General features: G+C 55.5%; 1 protein-coding gene across 2 annotated transcripts; it reads right to left on the reverse strand.

Annotated features, from left to right (window-relative positions):
* Positions 1-7,002: 7,002 nt before the first annotated feature.
* On the reverse strand, positions 7,003-19,703 carry SLC27A4 (solute carrier family 27 member 4). Of its 2 annotated transcripts, XM_070430558.1 has the most exons (13): positions 19,429-19,703; positions 17,927-18,093; positions 15,758-16,152; positions 14,389-14,547; positions 12,817-12,886; positions 12,621-12,712; positions 11,450-11,559; positions 10,989-11,198; positions 10,703-10,829; positions 9,954-10,091; positions 9,597-9,761; positions 9,352-9,498; positions 7,003-7,843 (listed from the first exon to the last, which is right to left on the reverse strand). In XM_070430558.1, exons 2-13 carry the CDS (start codon positions 18,085-18,087, stop codon positions 7,686-7,688), a joined length of 1,932 nt encoding a protein of 643 aa, XP_070286659.1. In that variant the 5' UTR covers positions 18,088-18,093; positions 19,429-19,703; the 3' UTR covers positions 7,003-7,685. The 2 variants fall into 2 exon arrangements, with proteins under 2 accessions (XP_070286659.1, XP_070286658.1); XM_070430557.1 differs by lacking the exon at positions 19,429-19,703 and having other exon boundaries at positions 17,927-19,000.
* Between the last annotated feature and the right edge of the window lie 292 nt (positions 19,704-19,995).

Consider the following 19,995-nt stretch of genomic DNA (forward strand, 5'->3'; position numbering starts at 1 on the left):
AATGGAGTGAAGGGGATGTCTACTCAGCATTGGTAGAGTAGGGTGGTGTAGTCTGCTGGTTAAGGCAGAATGATGTAATGGTTAAAAGGTTGAGTTCAACTACCAGCTTACTATCTAGGTCCCACCACTTCCTAGCTGTATCTTTGGGCAAGTCCCTACACTTCTTTGTGCCTCAGTTTCCTAGTCTGTAAAATGGAGATGATAACAGCCCCTACTTCCTAGGGCTTTAGTGAGGACTAAATGAGTTTTTGGCACAGTGCTTCTTTCCCTAAAAAGGCTCTCACTTGTGTTCCCCATCTCAAATATACCACTGCCACCCACTGAAACACTCAAACAAGAAACCTTGGACATTGTTCTTAATCCTCTCCTACACCCAGTCACCAAATTTGGACAAATGAGACACAGCCCTGGTTCTCAAACAGTGCAAAGGAATCCTATGGTATATGGAGAGGTCCCACATTCCTCATGCTGGATAGATCACTTCTCCTCTCTGGAACTCAGTTTCCCCAATCTGTAAAAAAGGTTTAGGGCCAAAGGATCTTAAGGTCCCTTCAACAAAAATGTTCTTCTAAGATTATTTCACTGAATCCAGCTCCCCCAGGTTACAAACCTTGCCTGATTCATCTTTGATCCCTAGCTCATGGTATTGATACTGCACATTGTTGGGGTCTGGTAAGTGCTTGCCGAATGAATGAATGAATGAATGAACACATATCACTCCCCTGCTCAAAATCATTTAATGGGCTTCTCTTTACTAACAAGACAAGGGCCTTCCCAGAAATCATTCAAGAGCCCTCTGATCCCAGCCTACCTCTGAGTTGAATATCCTCTGACCCTGGGAACTCCCACCTCCTGCACCAGAGAGCTGAGGAGCGTTTGAAGAGCTTCATCCATTTCACAAACATTCACTGAGCACCTATTAAGTGCTAGGCCCAGCGCTGGTGCTGGGAATACAATGGTGAACCAAACCAATGGGGTCCCTGCCCTCAAGGGCTGATGTTCTAGGACAGCGGTTGCCAGTCAGTGGTCCCCGGACCACTCGTGGTTCGTGAGGTCCGAAAGGTTGGCAATCACTGTTCTAGGAGACACAGATGGAAAAATGTATAAAACGGCCCTGGCTGGTTTCTCAGTGGTTAGAGCACCAGCCCAGGGACCAAAGGGTCAAGGGCATGTACTTCAGTTACAGGTTCCCCAGCTCCCGTATGGACATGTGCAGGAGGCAACCAATTGATTTGTCACTCTCACTTCGATGTTTCTCTCTCTTTCTCCCATTCCTCCCTCCCTTCCACTCTATCTAGATTCGAAATCAATGGAAAAAATATCCTCAGGTGAGGATTTAAAAAAAAAAAATCAGACTCAGTGGTTGAGCATCAACCTATGAACCAGGAGGTCACGGTTTGATTCCGGTCATTGGGGAACATGCCTGGGTTGCAGGCTCGATTCCCAGTGGGGAACATGCAGGAGGCAGTTGATCAATGATTCTCATCATTGATGTTTCTATTTCTCTCTCCTTTCCCTTCCTCTCCGAAGTCAATAAAAATATATTTTTAAAAACCATAAATGGACCACACAGTGCAATCAGTGTTATGAAGGGGGAACACGAGGTAGGGGGGACACTGTAGGAGCAGGAGGAGGCCCCTAATCCAGCCCTGGAGGTCACTTCTAAACCCAAATCCAAAGGAATTGTGGGAGGTGGGGGTGGGGAGGGAGAAGGTGCATGGAAAAGCCAGAGGCATTCCCTCCCTCCTGGAGGAGTGGGAATCCCCCCCCCCCCCCCCAGCAGGCAGGGGGTCCACCAGAGAGACTGGGAGCTACCTTCTGGGTAAAGCAGCCATTCTGTGAACGCATGGGACTCACTCTGCTCCTGAGCCGACTCCACTCCGTGCACTTTGCACCTGCCAGGGGCATGAATTACCAGGTTGATTCCTCACAGGGACTATTACCCCCATTTTTTGGGGAAAAAAATTATTGATTTTAGAGAGGAAGGAGGAAACAAACATTGAGTTGTTGTTCCACTTATTTATGCGTTCATTAGTTTGATTCCTGCATGTGCCTTGATGGGAGATCAAACCCAAAACCCTGGCGTATCTGGACGATGCTCTAACTGAGCTGTCTGGCCAGGGCAATCCCCGTTTTCAAATGAGAAAAGCTGAGGCTCAGAACCAGTGGCTTGCCCCTGGGACCCCCTAAATGTCAGGCCTCATCCCAGGCTGCTGTGCTTCAGGATCCCTGCCCCTCCTCCCTGAACCTCTCTCTGGTTGGGCCCAGCTCCCCCAAGGGCCTTCCCCTGGGATCCCGCGGAAGAAAGCTTCCACTGGACCCAGCTCCCCCAGGGCCCCATCCCCAGTCCTCTCCAGCAAGCCGGCCAGCCCGGGCGTCGGCCTCCATCCCTTCAGAAGCTGCTAGGGAGACAATGGTGGGGTCTGCGGGGGAGGCGAGGGCGCGGGTGCCCCCCTGCCCGCTGCCCTTTGTCTTCCCGCCTGCTCCCCTTGTGCGACCGGGGAGGCTGGGAGGCGCCTCTCGCCGGCTTCCTCCTCCCATTCTTGTGCTAATTGGGTGTCAAGCTGAGATCAGTGAGAAAGAAATCCACCCCGGCTCGGGTTAAACTGCCGCCAAAGACCAGGGCTGAGCCAGAATATCATTAGTCGGGGAGGAAGCAGGGCCCCTCCTCGGGGTGAGGGGCCAGCCGCTCATTCAGATCCCTTTGAAAGTCACTCGGTTGCCCCCTCCTTTGCCGCCACTTCAATGGGCCCCTCGGAGGTATTTAACCTTCTTCCCAGGAATTGAAAGTGAGAGGCCACGCACTGGCTTGGGCGGCCACTTGCCTGTCCCGAGGGCGGTAGGACCTCCGGGGTCGCTGGAGGCAGGCCTCCCGGGCGCAGGCTGCAGATGGGGACACTGAGGCTCCCAGAATGGGGCCTTGCCTCCCGGCGCCACCCTTCACAGGCTCTGTAGTTAATGGAGAGACTTGGACTCTCTGAGCATCAAAATAGCAGCTGCTTTGTTATGGGTTTAATGCAGTAACGCGCAGGAAGCGCTTTGCACAATTCCTGGCACACAGGAAGAGTTCCCCACGCGGTGGCTATCAGCCAGCCTAAGGAAGGGGTTTGACTGCACACTAGCACCTCCTGGCGGGCTCCCAGGCACTGGAGGTGTGCAATTACAAGTGCCCACAAGGCACTCATTTTCAGATCTTGCCTCAACTCTACCCCCCTTCATCCCCCGTAGCCAAACTGCACTTCACTCCAGGCCTTTACATTTTGCTGCTCCTTCTGTTCAGAACACCCTTCCCCTCTGATTCTTGGAGCTCTTTTTTGAAAAGTCTCCCTGACCTGGAAACACGGTCCCCGGTCCTGCACCCCCCCCCCCCGCCCTCTCTTGTGCTGTCAGGAAGCCAGATTAGGTCAGCTAAGCACATACCCTTTGTTGCTTTACTGCCAGCCTCCTCTGCCTTGCCTGGGCCTGGGTCTCTATCTTGCTCACCCTGGGCTCCCTCACCCCCACCCCACCCCCTGCACAAACTCCTTTAGAATCTGCTCCATAGATGAAATTACTTGGTGCTCTGTAAACTGTGAAGCACTATACAAACGTCAGGAAATGCCCAATAGACACTATCATTAACTGCACAAGCACACACTGTGCACGGAGACAAATCACACAGCCATGTGTGCATGAGGCTGCAAGGCCCAGAGGCCCACCAGTCCCACCGCTTCATGGAGGGGCTGATATGGAAGTGGGAAATTTAGGCCTAGTCTGGGTCTTAACACCTGAACATACACTGAGTGGCCAGATTATTATGACCACCTGACGTTTGTAGGCAAATTAGCTGTAATTTCGCGCTGAAATTGCTAGAGGGCCAGATCATTATAAATAGGGAAGCAGGTTGTTTACCACGACAGTAGAAGTGATTTTTTTCTGAAGATATGGGTAAACAACGTGATTTAACAGCCTTTGAATGTGATACACACACACACACACACACACACACACACACACACACTGAGTGGCCAGATTATTATGACCACCTGACCTTTGTAGGCAAATTAGCCGTACACTGCATTGTATGGGATATGGAAGCCGAAGGCCTGTTCGAACACCTTTGCTGTCTGCAGTTACCAAGATAAAACGTCTCCAATTCGCACAGGAACACAAGGATTGGACAGTCGAGCGATGAATGTGGTCCGATGAATCACATTTCCAGTTGCATCATGCAGAGTGAGAATTTGGCAGAAACAGCATGAAAGCATGCACCCCACATGCATGAGTACAACCCTTCAACTGGTGGGGGCAGTGTTATGGTTTGGGGCATGTTTCCCTGGCATGGCTTGGGCCCTTTAATTCGTGTGGAACGTCTGAATAGCACAGCATACCTGAGTATCGTTGCTGATCAACTTCATCCTATCACGTTGATGGCGTATCCCAATGGAGATGGCTTCTTCCAACACGACAATGCGCCATGCCACGGTGCTCATATTGTGCAGGAGTGGTTTCAAGAACATGAGGGAGACTTTACCTTGCTTAAGTGGCCCCCACAATCACCAGATCTCAATCCAATTGAGCATTTGTGGGATGAAGTTAAAACAGCCATCAGGCAGCTGGTTCCACAACCATCAAATCTCACAGAACTGGACAGTGCTATTCATCAGGCATGGTGTCAGATTCCTCGTATCACCTTTCAACATCTCGTGGAGTCAACGCCAAGAAGAATCGCCGCAGTGTTGAAGGCAAAAGGTGGCCCAACGAAGTACTGATGGGGATATATATATATCCCACGTTCAAAGGCTGTTAAATAGCGTTATTTACCCATATATTCAGAAAAAAATCACTTCTACTGTCGTGGTAAACAACCTGCTTCCCTACTTATAATGATCTGGCCCTCTAGCAACTTCAGCGCAAAATTATAGCTAATTTACCTACAAACGTCAGGTGGTCATAATAATCTGGCCACTCAGTGTATATCCCTTTTTAACTATCATATACTGAGCAGCTATCAGCACCAGACCCCGTGCGAAGAGATTTCCATGCATGTTCACAAAGACAGCAACGTAGATTCCTACAGGAGAGGAAACTGAGGCTGAGCCTGACTAACGGACTGGACTTGAACGTAGGCCTGTCTGACCTCCGAGCTGGAGCTGCCTTTGGTGGCTGTGTTCAATCTGGAGAAAGGCTTAAGCTCCTTCCCACTGGAGAGCACATTGCTGAGGGTTAAAGATACAAGGCCATGCCCTACCCGGTTTGGCTCGATGGATGGAGCGTCGGCCTGCGGACTGAAGGGTCCCGGGTTCGGTTCCGGCCAGGGGCACGTGCCCGGGTTGCGGGCTCGGTCCCCAGTGTGGGGCGTGCAGGAGGCAGCCCATCGATGATTCTCTCTCATCATTGATGTTTCTCTCTCTCCCTCTTCCTTCCTCTCTGAAATCAATAAAAATATATTAAAAAAAAAAAAAAAGATACAAGGCCATATAGTCCTGTACACTGAAAGGTTTCGGGTTCAATTCCCCATCAGGGTATATACCAGGTTGTGGGTTTGACCCGATTGGGGTACGTATGAGAGGCAACCAATAGATGTTTCTCACATGGATGTTTCTCTCAAATCAATAAAAAAAATAAATATACAGCCCTAACCGGTTTGGCTCAGTGGATAGAGCGTCGGCCTGCGGACTGAAGGGTCCTAGGTTTGATTCCAGTCAAGGGCATATACCTTGGTTGCCGGCACATCCCCAGTGGGGGATGTGCAGGAGGCAGCTGATTGATGTTCCTCTCATCGATGATTCAAACACTCTATCCCTCTCCCTTTCCCTTCCTCTCTATAAAAAATCAATAAAATATATTTAAAAAATATATATACATATATATGAAAAGAAAAAAAGATATAAGGCTGTGCTCTCAGGCAAGCCCAGCCCCTTGGAAGCCTCAAAAGCCCACCGCAGGGTCTTCTGGGATGGGTACCTGCCGGGGTGGGGAGGTTGGGTTGTGGGGTGGGATGAGGGGAGGACTCAATCCCTGCTTCCTACTTGCCTGGCCTGAGGGCCTGGAGGGATTCTGCAGTCTCTGCACGCCCCCTGCTGGTCACACTAGGGCACTGCAGCCATGCCTGCCACAGCCCGCACGCCCCCTCCCCACGCTCAACACCACTTGGCATCGCTTTCCAAGGGGCCAACTGCCACCCGGCCCCCACCATTTGCCCCCAAGAGAAGCACTAGACTCCTCTTCAAAGGTCACGTCCCTAGGAGGCAACCCATATTCTCCTGGCCACCCTCCCCCTGCACTGTCAGCTGCTGGCCTAGGGTGTGGCCCATAGCCGGCTCCGCAGGCATGTGCGGAATGGGAGTGCTCTGGCTTCCCTGTTGTCTTCTGCACCCGGAGGTGGGTGGAGCAGTGGGAAGGGCCCCCTGGCCTGTGGTTTACATTCCAGCCCCCACTACTTGCTATGTGACCTCAGCCAAGTGACACAGTGAAGACAAAAACCAGGGATGCAGTGCCTAATGCCCTGGGCTGGGTCAGACTCCTTTCCCATCAGGCCTTGCGTTTCTAGCCTGGGTGTAACTCCAGCGATGGGGCCAAGGGCATTGCTGACTCCGTAGCCCCAGTAAGACTGCTCCGGGGAGCTTTCCTGAACTCTGCTAGAGCTGGTGAGGCAACCCTGCTCTGCCTGGGCAGGGCCTGCAAACCCCTGGGGAAACGCACCCCAGGAAAAGGGAACAGAATGAGCAAAGGTCTGGAGGTGGGACCCTGCTCTGGGTTAGGTTTTCTCTTTCCAAGGCTCTGAGCAGCCCTTGCCTCATAATGGGTGCCTTCAGTTCTCTGAATCCTCCTTATTCCATTTCACTGATAAGACTGAGCCACTTGCCCAAGACTCGGGTGGGAGCTGAAATGTGGGGCTGTAGCATCTCACCTGCCCTAAGTCCAAATGAGTGAATACATGGTGATTGAGAGATGGGGCCAGAGGGGCAGCAGGTGGGGCCTGAGTAGGCTGGGGAGAGCTCAGGTGGCATGCACACAGGCTGGGGGGAGTCAAGGCAGAGTTTATTGGCCCTTGAGTACCCCCATCCCTCCTCTCAAAGCCAGGTCAGGACTGAGATGGAGGTGACATGGACAGACCCAGACAGAAAGGCCCTGCCTGAGGACAGCCAGGCAGCCACCCACCAGGGAGAGGGTAGGAGGGAGGATGTGCAGTCGGGCGGCCTGCTGCAGGTCGGGGTCCTCTCCCACCCTCCTGGAGGCGCAGGCAGAGCGGAGTCTCACGCTAGAGCAGCGGCGGGGCAGGATCCTCTTCAACCAGCTGATCCACGGGCACTTCCGCCTCTGCCCACTCTACTGGCTTCCTGAGTCTGGGGGCTATGCCCTGGTCCCATTTACAAACTCCCTGGCTCTCTGAGGAGCGCTTGGCGACCCTCACCTCCCCCTGACCTGGCCAAGACATCATCCTGAGCGGCCCAGTCAGTCTCAGCCTGGAGCCCTGCCCGGCCTCGAAGACATACAGGGACATGAGGCTTTCACAGAAAGCCTGGGGGAGGGGGAGGCGGCAGTGAGTCACTTGGCAGTTTGAAGGGGGAGGCGGCCAGCACCTCACAGTTGAGGTGCTGGGCCCTGCTTGCTTTGGTCTGGTGTAACCCAGGACCCCTCTGGGGTGTGAGCTGGGGCTCTGGATCCAGTATCTGCTGGCCCTAAGAGGGACTCAGGGCAAATCACAGCTTCTCCTCGCCAGCCTGGATTCGGGTGTAGGCCTCTTGGTCCAGCGGTAGGTAGCGGCCCTTCCGGGCATCCAGGTAGAACAGCGGGTCTTTCACGGTGGCAGGGTTAAAGCCCTCCTTCCGCAGCTCTGTCTTCTGTAACTTAAACGTCCCTGAGGGAGCAGATGACGGGGAAGGAGAGTCAGAGGGTGCAGGCAGGGGCTGAGCTCCCGGGAACCCACCCACCAGAGTTGAAGATGCACAGAAGAAGACCGGAGACATTGGAAAGGGCACAGGTGGGGCGGCAGATCCCTTTAGAGTTTGCAAAGAAGGCTCCATCCACTCCGTGATGTCCTGTTTCTCAGAGCAGCCCTGCATCACCCACCCCCTTTTTACAGAAGGGGAAACTGAGACCCAAATAGGGAAGCTATCTGTCCACAGCCACATACTGAGTGACGGAGAGGGAGCAGAACTTGGGTTTCTGAGATGGCTCCTTTGAGCTGAGCACCTCCCAGGTACAGGTGCAATGGCATTTAATCTGCTCATCAACCCGCGTGTCCATCCGTAGTCTATGGATTCTAAGATGCACGTTTCAGATTTTAACATCTCTGAAATAGTGTAAGTGGCAGCAGCCTTTTTACTAGTATCAAGCAGGGCTGACATGATGACCATGTGGGAGGTGGCCAGGCAAGTGAGACCAGAGGCTGAGCAGCCAGGGAAGGGCCGAGAAGTGGGGAGAGTCAGGGCAGGGCAGGAGGGACCGAGGAGAGCAGGGTGGGGGTCTGGCCATGGACTTCCTGCCCACCAGGTAACTCCTGAGTCGTCAGTGTACCAACGACAGAGGAATGGCACCACCCTGTCACGTGACGGTAGACCCACACTCATCTCTTCCCTGGATGAGGACCACGCACTCATTTCCCCACGCCCCGCCCTGGCTGCCTGCTACCCTCCCACTCTCAATGCAGCAGCAAGAGGGCTTTGCAGAACACGAATCTGACCAGCTACTACCCTGCTCAAACAATTCTGTAGCTCCCTACTGCCCCCACCCCAGCCCACAAGGCTCTGGGCTTCCAGCCCTGCTAGCCTCTCTTCCCCGCCTCATGCCACTGCCCACCCCTCTCACTGACTCCAACTTTGGGGGCCTCCTTTTACTCCTCTAGTGTCCAAGGTCTTCCTGCCTCAGGCTTCACACTTGCTGTTCCCAGAGCCCAGAATGCCTCCCACACTCATACAGTCCTCCCTCTCATTCAGGTCTCAGCTTAAACGTCGCCTCCTCAGGGAAGCTTCCTAGTCCTCCGAAACCCCTTCACTCACTTTTCTGTCAGTTTGATCTGAATTCCGTTCTTAATCTTGGAATTCCTTGTCCTAAGGCTGTCTCCGTTATTGCCCTAGAAGCTCCAAGAAAGCACAGGTCCTGTCAGAAACCGCTACCTATGCCCCCACGGCCTAGCACAGTGCCTGGCACATAGGTGGTACTGAATTAACATTTCTTCCATTAGTGAATGAATGAACCTTCTCTCTCTGAAGACTCCATCTGCTCACCTGTACACAGGGAGGTCAGTTTATCAACTACCTGCTAAGCTATGGGTGAAGTTCAAGTGACAGCCACCCAGGTCTCTCAAGAAGGAACCGGAAGGAGCCTAGGCCTGCAACTGCACGTTGGGCAGGGGAGGAGACAGACCTGTTTTGTGAAGCTCAGGCATGAGGCGCAGGAAGATGGGACGGGCATAGAGGGGCAGCTCTTTCTCCAGCAGCTGTGCAAAGTGCTCCAGGTCGCAGCTGCCAGTGGGGTTGGCCACAGCAGCCATTCCGGCTCGGCCCTCGGTTCCTGGGGGTAGTGGAGTGAACCGTGAGCGGCTGGCAGTGCCCCCTGGTGGCACCTCCCCACACATACCTGGTATCTCCCACCAGCCCATACAAAGATACCTGGCACCTCGACCCCATATACTGCCACATCGGCCATGTCTAGCAGGCGGCTAAGTGTGCCCTCCACCTCCGTGGTGGACACATTCTCGCCTTTCCAGCGGAACGTGTCCCCCGTGCGGTCTCGGAAATACAGGTAGCCCAGCTCATCCATCACCAGTACATCACCTAGGAAGGGGGTGTGAGATAGGGCTTAGGCCAGGGAGTCCTCGCTGGATCCCAAGGATTTGCTTGGCTGTAGGGGATGGGATTGGGGGAGTCCTGGGGAGGTGTCCTCTGAAGGTGGGAAAGACCCCTTCATCTCTCTCCATCCCTACCCTCTGATGGGGCTGTGAAGGGCTAGGGAGAGGTGCCACTCACCGGTGAGGTAAGCCTGGTCCCCCTTGCTGAAGACATCTTTGGCGATCTTCTTATTGTTGGCGCCCTGGTTGAGGTAGCCATCGAAGCGCCGCAGGGGGTCCTGCTGGATGATGCGGCCCACCAGCTGGCCTGGCTCACCTGGGGCCGGAAGGCGGGGCCAGATTTGCCATGGTGGCCTCTTCCACAGGGCTCCCCCACCCCCAAATGCACCCTACATGCTGATCTGACCTCTGGTCACACTACTTCCCAAAGAAATTCCATCCCCTCCCCACCAGTCCATCCCCCAGGGCAGGGAGCTTCTCTTGGCAGGCCTGACACAGGTAGGCACTCGGTGATGTCTGGTCACCTGAGCCAATGGAAAGATGAACAAATAGATGAAAGGGTGGCTGAACCCTACACGGACAGTCTGGCCAAAGCAGCCTTCCCTGGGCTCCGACTCAGCTCAAAGAGCTGCATGTTCTGCACCACACGATCCTCCGGGCCACCCCATGAGGCAGTGCTGCCATCAGCCCCATTGCAAGGTGGGGGGACTCGGGCCCAGAGCTAAAGGGCTGAGCTAGGATCATCCCAGGCGGCCTGGACCCAGGGTCCTCAACACAACAGAGAACAGAGGAACTGAGGGAATAAACGACTAAGAGAACTGACTGATGGCCACTGGTCAGAACAGGGTTCCCTCCCACCCACCTGTCCTGTCTTCCTCCTGGGCCAATCCCTCCCCTCTGACCCCCAATTCCAACCCCAGAGCAGACCTGGCTGGCAGGGGAGGCAGACACCATCGGGCCCCCGGATCAGCTCCATGGTGTCCTCGTTGACACGTACCAGCCGGATCGGGTACACGAAGGACAGGATGCGGCTGTTGAAGCCACAGGCTCCCACCTGCAAAGGCCAAGACCTGGGCCTGGGCTCTCCCCATGTGCCCGAACTGGGCCCTGTGTGTGGGGGACACTCCAGCACCCACTCCCTCGCTAGAACTCTGCCCTCCCTTCGGCTGCCAGTGCCTCCGTGATCCATCCACGTCCCCAGTCTGAGTAGTACCTGGCTGTCAAAGTTGCCCAGGCTGCAGTTGCACTCAGTGGCCCCGTAGAACTCGGCCACCTGGGGGATGTTGAAGCGACCAGAAAATTCGGTCCAGATGGACTGTCGGAGGCCGTTGCCCAGCGCCATGCGCACCTTGTGCCGCTTTTCCACCTCCCGCGGCGGCTGGTTCAGGAGGTAGCGGCACAGCTCGCCGATATACTGCACAATCTGGAGGTGGACGTGGGGTGAGTCCGGGTCTCTGAGGTTGCTCTCACTTCCCGCCTCCCAGCCCCTCAGGCCCCTACCCCTGCTAGCTCTGTCCCTCCCCACCGGGCAATCCTTTTCCTCTCTGGGCCTCAATCTCTCCATCTGTCAATGGACAACTGGCTGCCTCAGCTGTAAGACAGAAGTCCCCGAGTGGGGCTGGTGGGAGGGTCACGAGGGGACAGGGATGGCTCATCTCCTTCCCTCTCACTCACTGTGCAGTTGTACTTGATACAATCATCCCAGAACCGAGAGGCTGAGAATTTCTTCCGGATAACCACTGTCATGCCATGGAGCAGGCACTGCCCGATCCCCACGATGTTTCCTGAAGGCAGAGTGAGCCCTGGAGGTCAGTGAGGTGGAACACCCTTCCCTCCAGAGCCTCGTCTTACCCAGACCTTTGGTCTCTCTCTTTCCTGTCCTCTCCCTCCAACACTAATGACAATCACTCCCCTAGTCAGACATCTTCCATGGCTTCCCTGTGCCTACTGGATCAATTACACATTCCCCAGAGCCTGCAGAGCTGGCCCCAAGTTCCCGTTCCTATAACCATAATGATGCCCTTCAACTTGGGAGGCCAAGCTAGCCAGCCTGGCTTCTGCACCTCACATCTGCCCACATTGAGTACACCTCTTCCAAGAAGCCTTCCTGGCCAGACCGAGCTCTTCCCTGGAGCTGAGCTCCTGTCCCTGGCCCTCCCGTACTCACCACGCTGCTTCTTGTATCATGGAAGGTGTGCTCCCATCACTCATCCTGCCCCAAACACACACCCAACTCTAAGCACCTTGAGGACAGGAACTATATTTGTCCCATCTCTGTCTTCCCTTAAGCTCTTAAGACCAAGCAGCAAGGCCATGTATATCCACGGGAACAAACTGAACAGTCAGATCAGCCCAGGTGCCCTGTGGGACATGGCCATACCAGCAATCAGACTGGTGTGGCCATCTCGTTTTTGTTATTGTTGTTGTTTTTTGTTTTATTTTTTGGCCATCTTTGTTCAGAACTCCAGTCAGTGGCCACATCTGGATCTGAACCCTGATTTCACTCGAAAGCTCATGTGTTTCAACTGCAACATGCTGCCTGCCAAGAGGGAGTGTTTCTGAGGCCCTAGGGCAGTGACGGCGAACCTATGACACGCGTGTCAGAGGTGACACGCGAACTCATCTTTTTGGTTGATTTTTCTTTGTTAAATGGCATTTAAATATATAAAATAAATATCAAAAATATAAGTCTTTGTTTTACTATGGTTGCAAATATCAAAAAATTTCTATATGTGACACGGCACCAGAGTTAAGTTAGGGTTTTTCAAAATGCTGACACGCCGAGCTCAAAAGGTTCACCGTCACTGCCCTAGGGGTTCTGGGACGGAGGAGAGGCCCACGTTACCTGCGGAGTGGTAGAGTGGGAGGCAGTCGTAGACAATGTCATCGGGACGCATGCGAAATCCGTAGTACACCAGGGCAGCCATGCGGTAATACCTGGGAGGACAGAGGGCGGAGAGCTCAGTGGGCCCCTGGGAAGGCAGAAGGGGAGGCTCCTCGGCCCTGTCACCCCGGCTCTCCCCCCAGGCCCTGTCCCTTACCTGCTGTGCACCACGATGGCAGCTTTGGGCAGCCCCGTGGTGCCCGATGTGTAGATGTAGAAGAGCTTATCTGAAGAAAACAGACACATAAGCATCTGTGAGAGGAGGCAGCTCAGGGCTGAGTGCGGAGGCAGACGGACACCCGTGTGTGCGCATCTTTCAGTGCCCACTCCCATCACACCTCCTCCAGAAGGCTACTCTGATGACCCCAGACACCACTCTCTGCTCTAATGCCTGCATCTGTTCTATCAACAAACGTTTTCTGGGCCCTCATTCTGTGCCAGGCCCAGGGAGACATCAGTGACCAAGAAGAGTACAGGCTCTGCCCCGGTGGAGGTTGCAGCCATGTGAGACAGGCAGGTGCAGACAGGCATTCCAACACTGAGCACAAAGGGAAGCACAGGGCCTGTTGAAGCCCAGTGGCAGCACCTGACCCAGGCCTCAGGGAGGGGAGGTGGCAACAGGGAGAGCTTCCCAAAGGAGGTGATGCCCACCTCAGAGCGCGGGGAGGTCTTAGAGTGCGGGGAGGCATGAGCTGCAGGAAGCAGGGTGCTGAGGTCGCTCCTGCACCACTGGCCATTTCTTTTTCCCACCCTGCAGCCCAGTCCAGGGACTGCCACATTACAGTTTCTGTATGCGGCTCAGCCCCCCAGGCTGGAGGCTCCAGGAGGTCCAGAACACCATGGGGCGACTGCATGTTCCTTGTCGACCATCTCCTGCTCGTGTGTGCCTGCTGTATGCCAGCCTAGGCTGCACACCATGAGGGCAACAGGCCGAACCAGTCTGAGTCCCTGCCCTCAAGTGGCTTACAACAGCACCAGGAGATAAGATATGACAGATTACATGACTATAATGAGGACAATGACCTGTTACTGAGCCCTTCCTGTCACACCCTAGTCTCCCAGTGCATCTCTTTCAATCCTTAGTCACTATACAAAATAGATACTGTTACCACCCCCAATTTTATGGCTGTAGGAACCCAAGGCTCAGAGGGGCAGCTCAGGTGTTCAGGGTCACACAAGGGAAGCAACAGAGGCAGAATATGAACTAGTCCAAGCTCTGAGCCACCAGGAGATATAGCAAGCTCTGGGCTCCAGTATAGAAGAAGAGAGGCAAGAGGGTCTGGGGGGCTGCCTGGAGGCGGGGAGGTGGGGACAGGCAGCCCAGTACAGGGGAGGATCATAGCTCAACAGGGGCCTGCACTGAACAGGTGCTGGATGAATATTTAAAGGGCCCCGGGCCCAACTCCAAACAAAACTCAGAAACAGCAGGTTCCTGGGCTCCGCATGACCCTGCACGTTAGGCATCCATGAAGGCTGTTCGACAAATCAGAATCAGATTTTGTGAGCTCCTGTGTACTCAACACCATGCCTAGCACTGTCCTACATACCAGCTCATTGAACCTGCACAGTAACCCCAGAGTTACTGTACCCATTTTCCCAGATGGAAGAGGGAGGTGACATGACTCACTCCAGGTCACACAGCAAGTATGCAGAACACAGGCTCTGGCCATGAGGCCAGTGATCTGTCCTTGGCCACCTTAGGGCCCTCTGTGGGGGGTGGGGGACTCACCTGTGAAGCCCTTGTCAGGGCGACTGGGCAGGTGCTTGGGGGCATCTTCCAGCAAAGGGTCCAGGTGCTCCGTGCTGGCAGGCACTAGGCTGGGATCCCACGGACCAGAGCAGAAGAGGCTGATTGAAGGGTCCAAGCTGCCATGGATCTCAAAGACAGCTGGGGGGGAGACAGGGAAGATCAGCAGGCTGGCCAGGAAACCGTGTTCCCAGGAACTCTGCTCCTGTCAGGGCTGGGCATGCTGTCCGGGGAGCCTGGCTGGGTAGGCGGAGAGAGAAGCACCCAGGACCTCATAATAAGAAAGATGCTGATAGGAGCAACAGCTCCTATTAGCTGCTGGCTAACTACACAGTGGGCTCTTTATATGCATTCTCCTGCTCACACAACCTAGGACGTAGGTACCAATATCAGCCCATTTTACAGATGAGGAAATTGAGGCTCTGAGAATGAGGGACTTGCTCACAGCTAGAATATGCTGAAGCTGGGAATCTAAGCCAGCTCTATCTCACATGAAGGTTTACTAGTCCGTGGGGGTCTGGTTAGAAGGAAGGAGTGAGGCTCAGAGGCTAGTAGCCCTCCAGCCTCTTCAGACAGCCTTCTCTCAGGCTCCCCCACGCATTACAGATGACCACCCGCCCTAGGCATGGGCCAGGTCTGGCCCACTTGGCCCCATTTCTTCTGGCTTCCTCTTTTTTTGTCCAACATCTCCACTCTCCCTGCTGAATCTGTCCTCTTCCCCTTTCAACTTCTCAATAACCTTCCCTGTCCATTACTCCACAAACCACAGCAGCGTGGGGAGAAAGAACAGGAACACTGTGGCCCAGCCCAGATCAAATCTGGGTTCCACCACTTACCAGCTGCATGAGTTCCTCACACCACTATGAACCTCAGTCTCCTCACCTACAAAGCTGATGACAGTCCCTTCCTCAGCCGGCTTTGTGAAGATTAGAGCTGCTCTTGTAAAGTACCATGCTCAGCACCCAGTTAACATACCAGGTAAGCTCTGCAGGACAGCAGAGAATGGACTCTTGTTCCCATTTTACAGATGAAGAAATGAGGCCTAATCAGTCACAAGAATGGTTACCAATTAAATCTGAGGACTCACCTACCACCAACCACTTTGTTAGTGCTTCAGGTGAAGTATTACCTTGAAAACAGTATGAGTAGGTACTACAGTGAGGAAACGGAGGCACAGAGAATTCTGGTCTCTTACTCAGGATCACCAGCTTACCAGTGGCAGAGCCCAGGCCTTCTGATTCTAAGGCTCATGCTCTTAACCTCGGAGCTACACAGCTTCCCCCAGGGCTGGAAGAGGTCTGTGCAAGGTCCCATGAGACTTCCTGCCTGTCCCTGCCTCTTTGGGGCTCACCTGGGGCCATCTCGCTGCCAAAGATGAGGGCCCGGGCCCGGGAGGTGGTCAGGCAGTGGCGCAGGGCGTCCCGCCGCAGGTTGGTGTTGATCAGGGCCGCCTCCACGCCCAGCTTGGCCATGCCCAGCCACAGGCCCACAAACTCATTGCGGTTCTCCATGAAGAGGGCAGCCACATCGCCGGAGGCCAGGCCCCGCGCTTGCAGGAAGTTGGCCACACTGCTCGAGTAGTCATCCAGCTGGCGGAAGGTCCAGTGTGTGTCTGTGCCCTCAAAGATCAGGGCTGTCTTGTTAGGGTGGCGCTGTACCGTAGAGGCAAACAAGATGGGCACTGTCCGCCGCTGCCGCAGGTACCGCCGGACCTTCGCCTTCACCTTCAGGAGCACCAGGCCGCCACTGTGTGGGAGCCAGCGAGGGAGCTGTGACTGCTGAGGCTGGGAGTGGGGGGGTCCCTGCACCCCGCCCCAGGGTGCTGCCTCATGGGCCTCAGGCTCCTGAGCCCCATCACTTGCAACACTCCCCTTGTCCAGCACCTGTATGCTGGGCACCGTTACACACACCAGCCTGCTTATGTCGTACAGGGACCACGGCAATTACTCCCTCCCCTGTACAGAGTGGGAAACTAAGGCTCTGCCAGCAGATGGCTTGCCTGGCTTCATAGGTAGAGATTTGAAGCCCAGTTTCTCTGGCTACAGAGTTTAACCCCTACTACCATCCCTGTCTACTGAGTCTGCTGCTCCGTCAGAGCATTCTGGGCCGCGAGGGGCCTCCCACAAGGCCACATCATACCTCCCCCCACATTGCCCAATAAAGGATGAGTTTGCGATTTGTCCAGTCTTCCTCCTGTGAGCCCAGCAAGGGGAGGGCTCCATCCTAGTCACCACCTTGTCCTCTGGGCCCTGCTCAGTGTCAGGCACAGAGATGTTCAGCAGGTGTTTGTGGAATTGCTGGCCACACCCCACTCTCCTGCCCTGGCCCTGCCACCTCTGCCCCTGAACTGTCCCAGCTTCCCAGCCTCTATGCCCTTGCTGATGCCCTACCCTCTGGCTGGAATCCCTTGATCCCACCACCTTGAGGTATCTCTCAAGAACAACTACTTTGGCCCTAGCCGGTTTGGCTCAGTGGATAGAGCATCAGCCTGCGGACTGAAGGGTCCCAGGTTTTTTTTGTTGTTGTTGTTTTGAAGGGTCCCAGGTTTGATTCCGGTCAAGGGTACATGCCTGGATCCCCAGTGGGGGGCATGCTGGAAGCAGTCAATCAATGATTCTCTTTCATCATTGATGTTTCTATCTCCCTCTCCCTCTCCCTTCCTCTCTGAAATCAATAAAAATAAATTTTTACAAAAAGGAAAGAACTACTTTGCCTCCAGAAGGCCTTCTCTGATTCCCTGAGGCCCTGGCCTAAGCCATCTCTCTCGGCCCTGCTCCCACAGCTCTCCGCTACCACCCTTCCTGCAGTGGCCACTCTATATTTACTTTTGAAATCAACTCAGACTGACAAATGCTAAGCTGCCTGTTCTGGGTGTGAGTCACTGTGTTGGGCACTGGGACACTACTGTGAGCAAGACAGCCAGGGTCTCTGCCCACACAGCCCTGCCAGCTTAGGGATTTACTGTGTCCCCTAAGGCTCTCTCAGACCAGTCCAAGCTTGGCCTGGGACTGGGACTGCCTTGCTCCTCTCTGGGCTCCAGAGCCTCACACCTGACACAGAGGAGGCCACAGCAGGTGTTTCTGGCCCAGGACATCCCTATAAAGCACACCTGACATTCTCAGGGGAGCAGGTTTTCCCCGATATCTGAGGCGGGGCCCTCTCAGACTCAAGCCAACCCAAGGACAGGCCCTTTCCCACCGGGTTCCTGTTACAAACTACAGACCCCTTTCAGACGTCTCCTCAACACCTCTCCCTAACTGAGTGTTCCATGCTATGACCCGGGCCCTCAAGCTGGCCCCAGGCTAAGGAGCACCAAGTTAGGGAGATTCCCCAGGAGGAGACTGTGACCTTGGAGATGGAGGTACTAGTGCCAGGGAAAGAGTGTGGAGAAGAGGCTGCTGCTTTGGGGGCCAGCTACCCTGTGCCGGTAGAGGCCCCGGGTCTGTTCTGCGGAAATTTTGTGGACGAGGAGCCCAGAGAGGCGTGGGAGACTCCAGGAAGGGCTAAACCGGGTACTCACAAAACATCGCGCCTGATGGTCTTGATGAAGATCCGGACGAAGCGCCAGCCGCCAGACCCCAGATAGAGGAGCAGCAGGGAAAACACCACCTGAGTCCAGGGCAGTTTCAGCACCAGCTTGGAGAATAGCAACACTCCCAGGAGAGACGCCCCGAGCAGCATTGTGGCCTGTGAGCACAGGGTAGTCAGTGGATTCAAATGTCCAAAGTTCTCCATTTCCTGGCCCGGTCAGCCAGGCCGCTATGATCCCATGGGTCAACCTGTAGTGTGTCTTGGCAATACAGAGTGAGGTGGCTGCTGACAGGTTCCCTTTCCAGGGCTGCCTGGAAGGGGCAGGCTAGAGGCACTGGAGGGGAGGTGAGGCGTTCCAGAAGTGACAGGCAGGAGGCTAGGTGCTAGCGCCCTTGTCCCATCTCTGCCCATAATTCTCCGAGTGACCTTGGGCAAGTCCCTTTCCTACTTTAGGACTTAGTTTCCCCCTCTGTGCAATGGGTGTAGTGGGACCTGCTCTCAGAAACCTTTCCCGCCAAAATAGGACAGTCCACTCTCCCGACATCTAGGGTCCCTAACCAAAATGGCTTGGAGAGGGGTGCTAACGTAAGCACCTCTGGCTCGACTCCATACCCAAAGACCTAGGTAGGTTGTGTGGATGACCAGGCCAAGCCAGATCACAACACCCAGAGGGGCAGCTTCCTGGGAAGGGGCCCTAGCCCTGTCCCTGCCCAGAGGCTCCGGCAGCGCCATGCCTCTGCCGGCCCATAGGGGGCGACAGAGCAAACGGGGTAGAGTCCGGAGGTGCCTGAGAGGTGATCGCCCAAAAGGAAAAGATGATTGAGAGGAATAGGGCCGTGAAGGCACCGCCACACACACACTCAGCAAGCCGCTCGGATGAATACTGGGGGACTGGGCTCAGGGGGAGGGGAAAACCTGGCTGGGCTGAGATTACAGCGCTTGGGTTCTATTCCAGGCTCTTCACGGATCTGCTCAAGAGGGCGGCAGGTAGGGCTGAGTTTTCCTTCAGGTCCTATTCCTGGGGAGGGGGTGAAGGTCACGGCTGTAATGTAGCCGGAGAGCCTCCGAGCCGGAATGAGGCCATGGTCTGGACCACAGGGAGCCCTTACAGACCACCTCCCGCTCCTTCACGCGGAAAGGAAAAGCCGGTAGTACCGAACTAGCGACCCCAACTCCAAAGCCAGGATCTATCTCCAAGGTCCTCAGACCTCTGGCCTTCCAGAGCCGCCGGAGCCAAGGGTAGGAGCCCGTCCCGGAAGGCTGGGAGATGGAATGTGGAGAGAAGAGGATGCCTAGTGCCTCGGGCCCCGATCCCAGGTCGGTCACTGCATACAACCCTGGTGCCTAAAGAGCCAGGACAACAGCAGAGAGGCCGGCAAGGAGACAGCAGCAGGGCGCGCCCCTCACCCGAGGCCGGCACCGTCACACCTGCCTCCGACGGGCCGGGCACATTACCCCGCCCAGGGACCCACTCGCCCGGTCTATGCTCACCCAGCGTCGGCCCCGCCGCGCGGCGCCCCGTCCAGATGCGGCCCGGCAGCGGCAGCGGAGTGGGGAGCGCGGGGGGCGTCAGCCGCCCCTGAGCGCGCAGAGCCGGGTCTCAGGATCCCTTTGCCAGCTCTGCGCCCTGCATGGCCCGGACAGTCCCTCCCGCCGCTCAGCACCGCCCGCCCGTGGCGCTCCTCCCCCGTCCTGCCTCCAGCAGCCCAAACCGGCTGCGCCGGCCGGCAACAACGCGAGCCGCAGAACGAGAGGCGCAGGGCAGTCCCGGCGCGCTCCACGCCACCTGGCCCAGCCCGCTCTGCGCGCGCGACGGTCTGAAGTGACGCCTCCCGTGGCATTCTGGGAGTTGTAGTCCGTGCCGCAGAGACCCGTGCTTTCTTCTCTCTTCTCCCGCTCCCCCCCCCCCCCCCCCCCCTCCGGTAAGAGACTGGCGGGCTCTGCCTGGGCCCCGAACTCCCAATCCTCCGGCATTCGGTTCTATGGGAGAGCACCTCCCACCTGCCACATTGGCGAAGAATCGGAGTCCGCCTTTAGACCCGGCAGCATTCGGCAAAG

Source organism: Myotis yumanensis, unplaced genomic scaffold (assembly GCF_028538775.1).
Source record: "Myotis yumanensis isolate MYYU_CA2020_CCGP unplaced genomic scaffold, mMyoYum1.0.hap1 SCAF_12, whole genome shotgun sequence".
Classification (NCBI taxonomy): Eukaryota; Metazoa; Chordata; class Mammalia; order Chiroptera; family Vespertilionidae; genus Myotis; species Myotis yumanensis.

What these genes read in the sequence shown, in the direction of transcription:
- SLC27A4 (XM_070430557.1), bottom strand. Translation starts at nt 18,141, where the DNA reads ATGGAGAACTTTGGACATTTGAATCCACTGACTACCCTGTGCTCACAG. An exon ending in TGGCAGCGAGATGGCCCCAG is followed by an intron (nt 14,548 to 15,757) that starts GTGAGCCCCAAA and finishes TCTCCCCCCCAG; the next exon opens with CTGTCTTTGAGATCCATGGC. An exon ending in GCCATCGTGGTGCACAGCAG is followed by an intron (nt 12,713 to 12,816) that starts GTAAGGGACAGG and finishes CTGTCCTCCCAG; the next exon opens with GTATTACCGCATGGCTGCCC.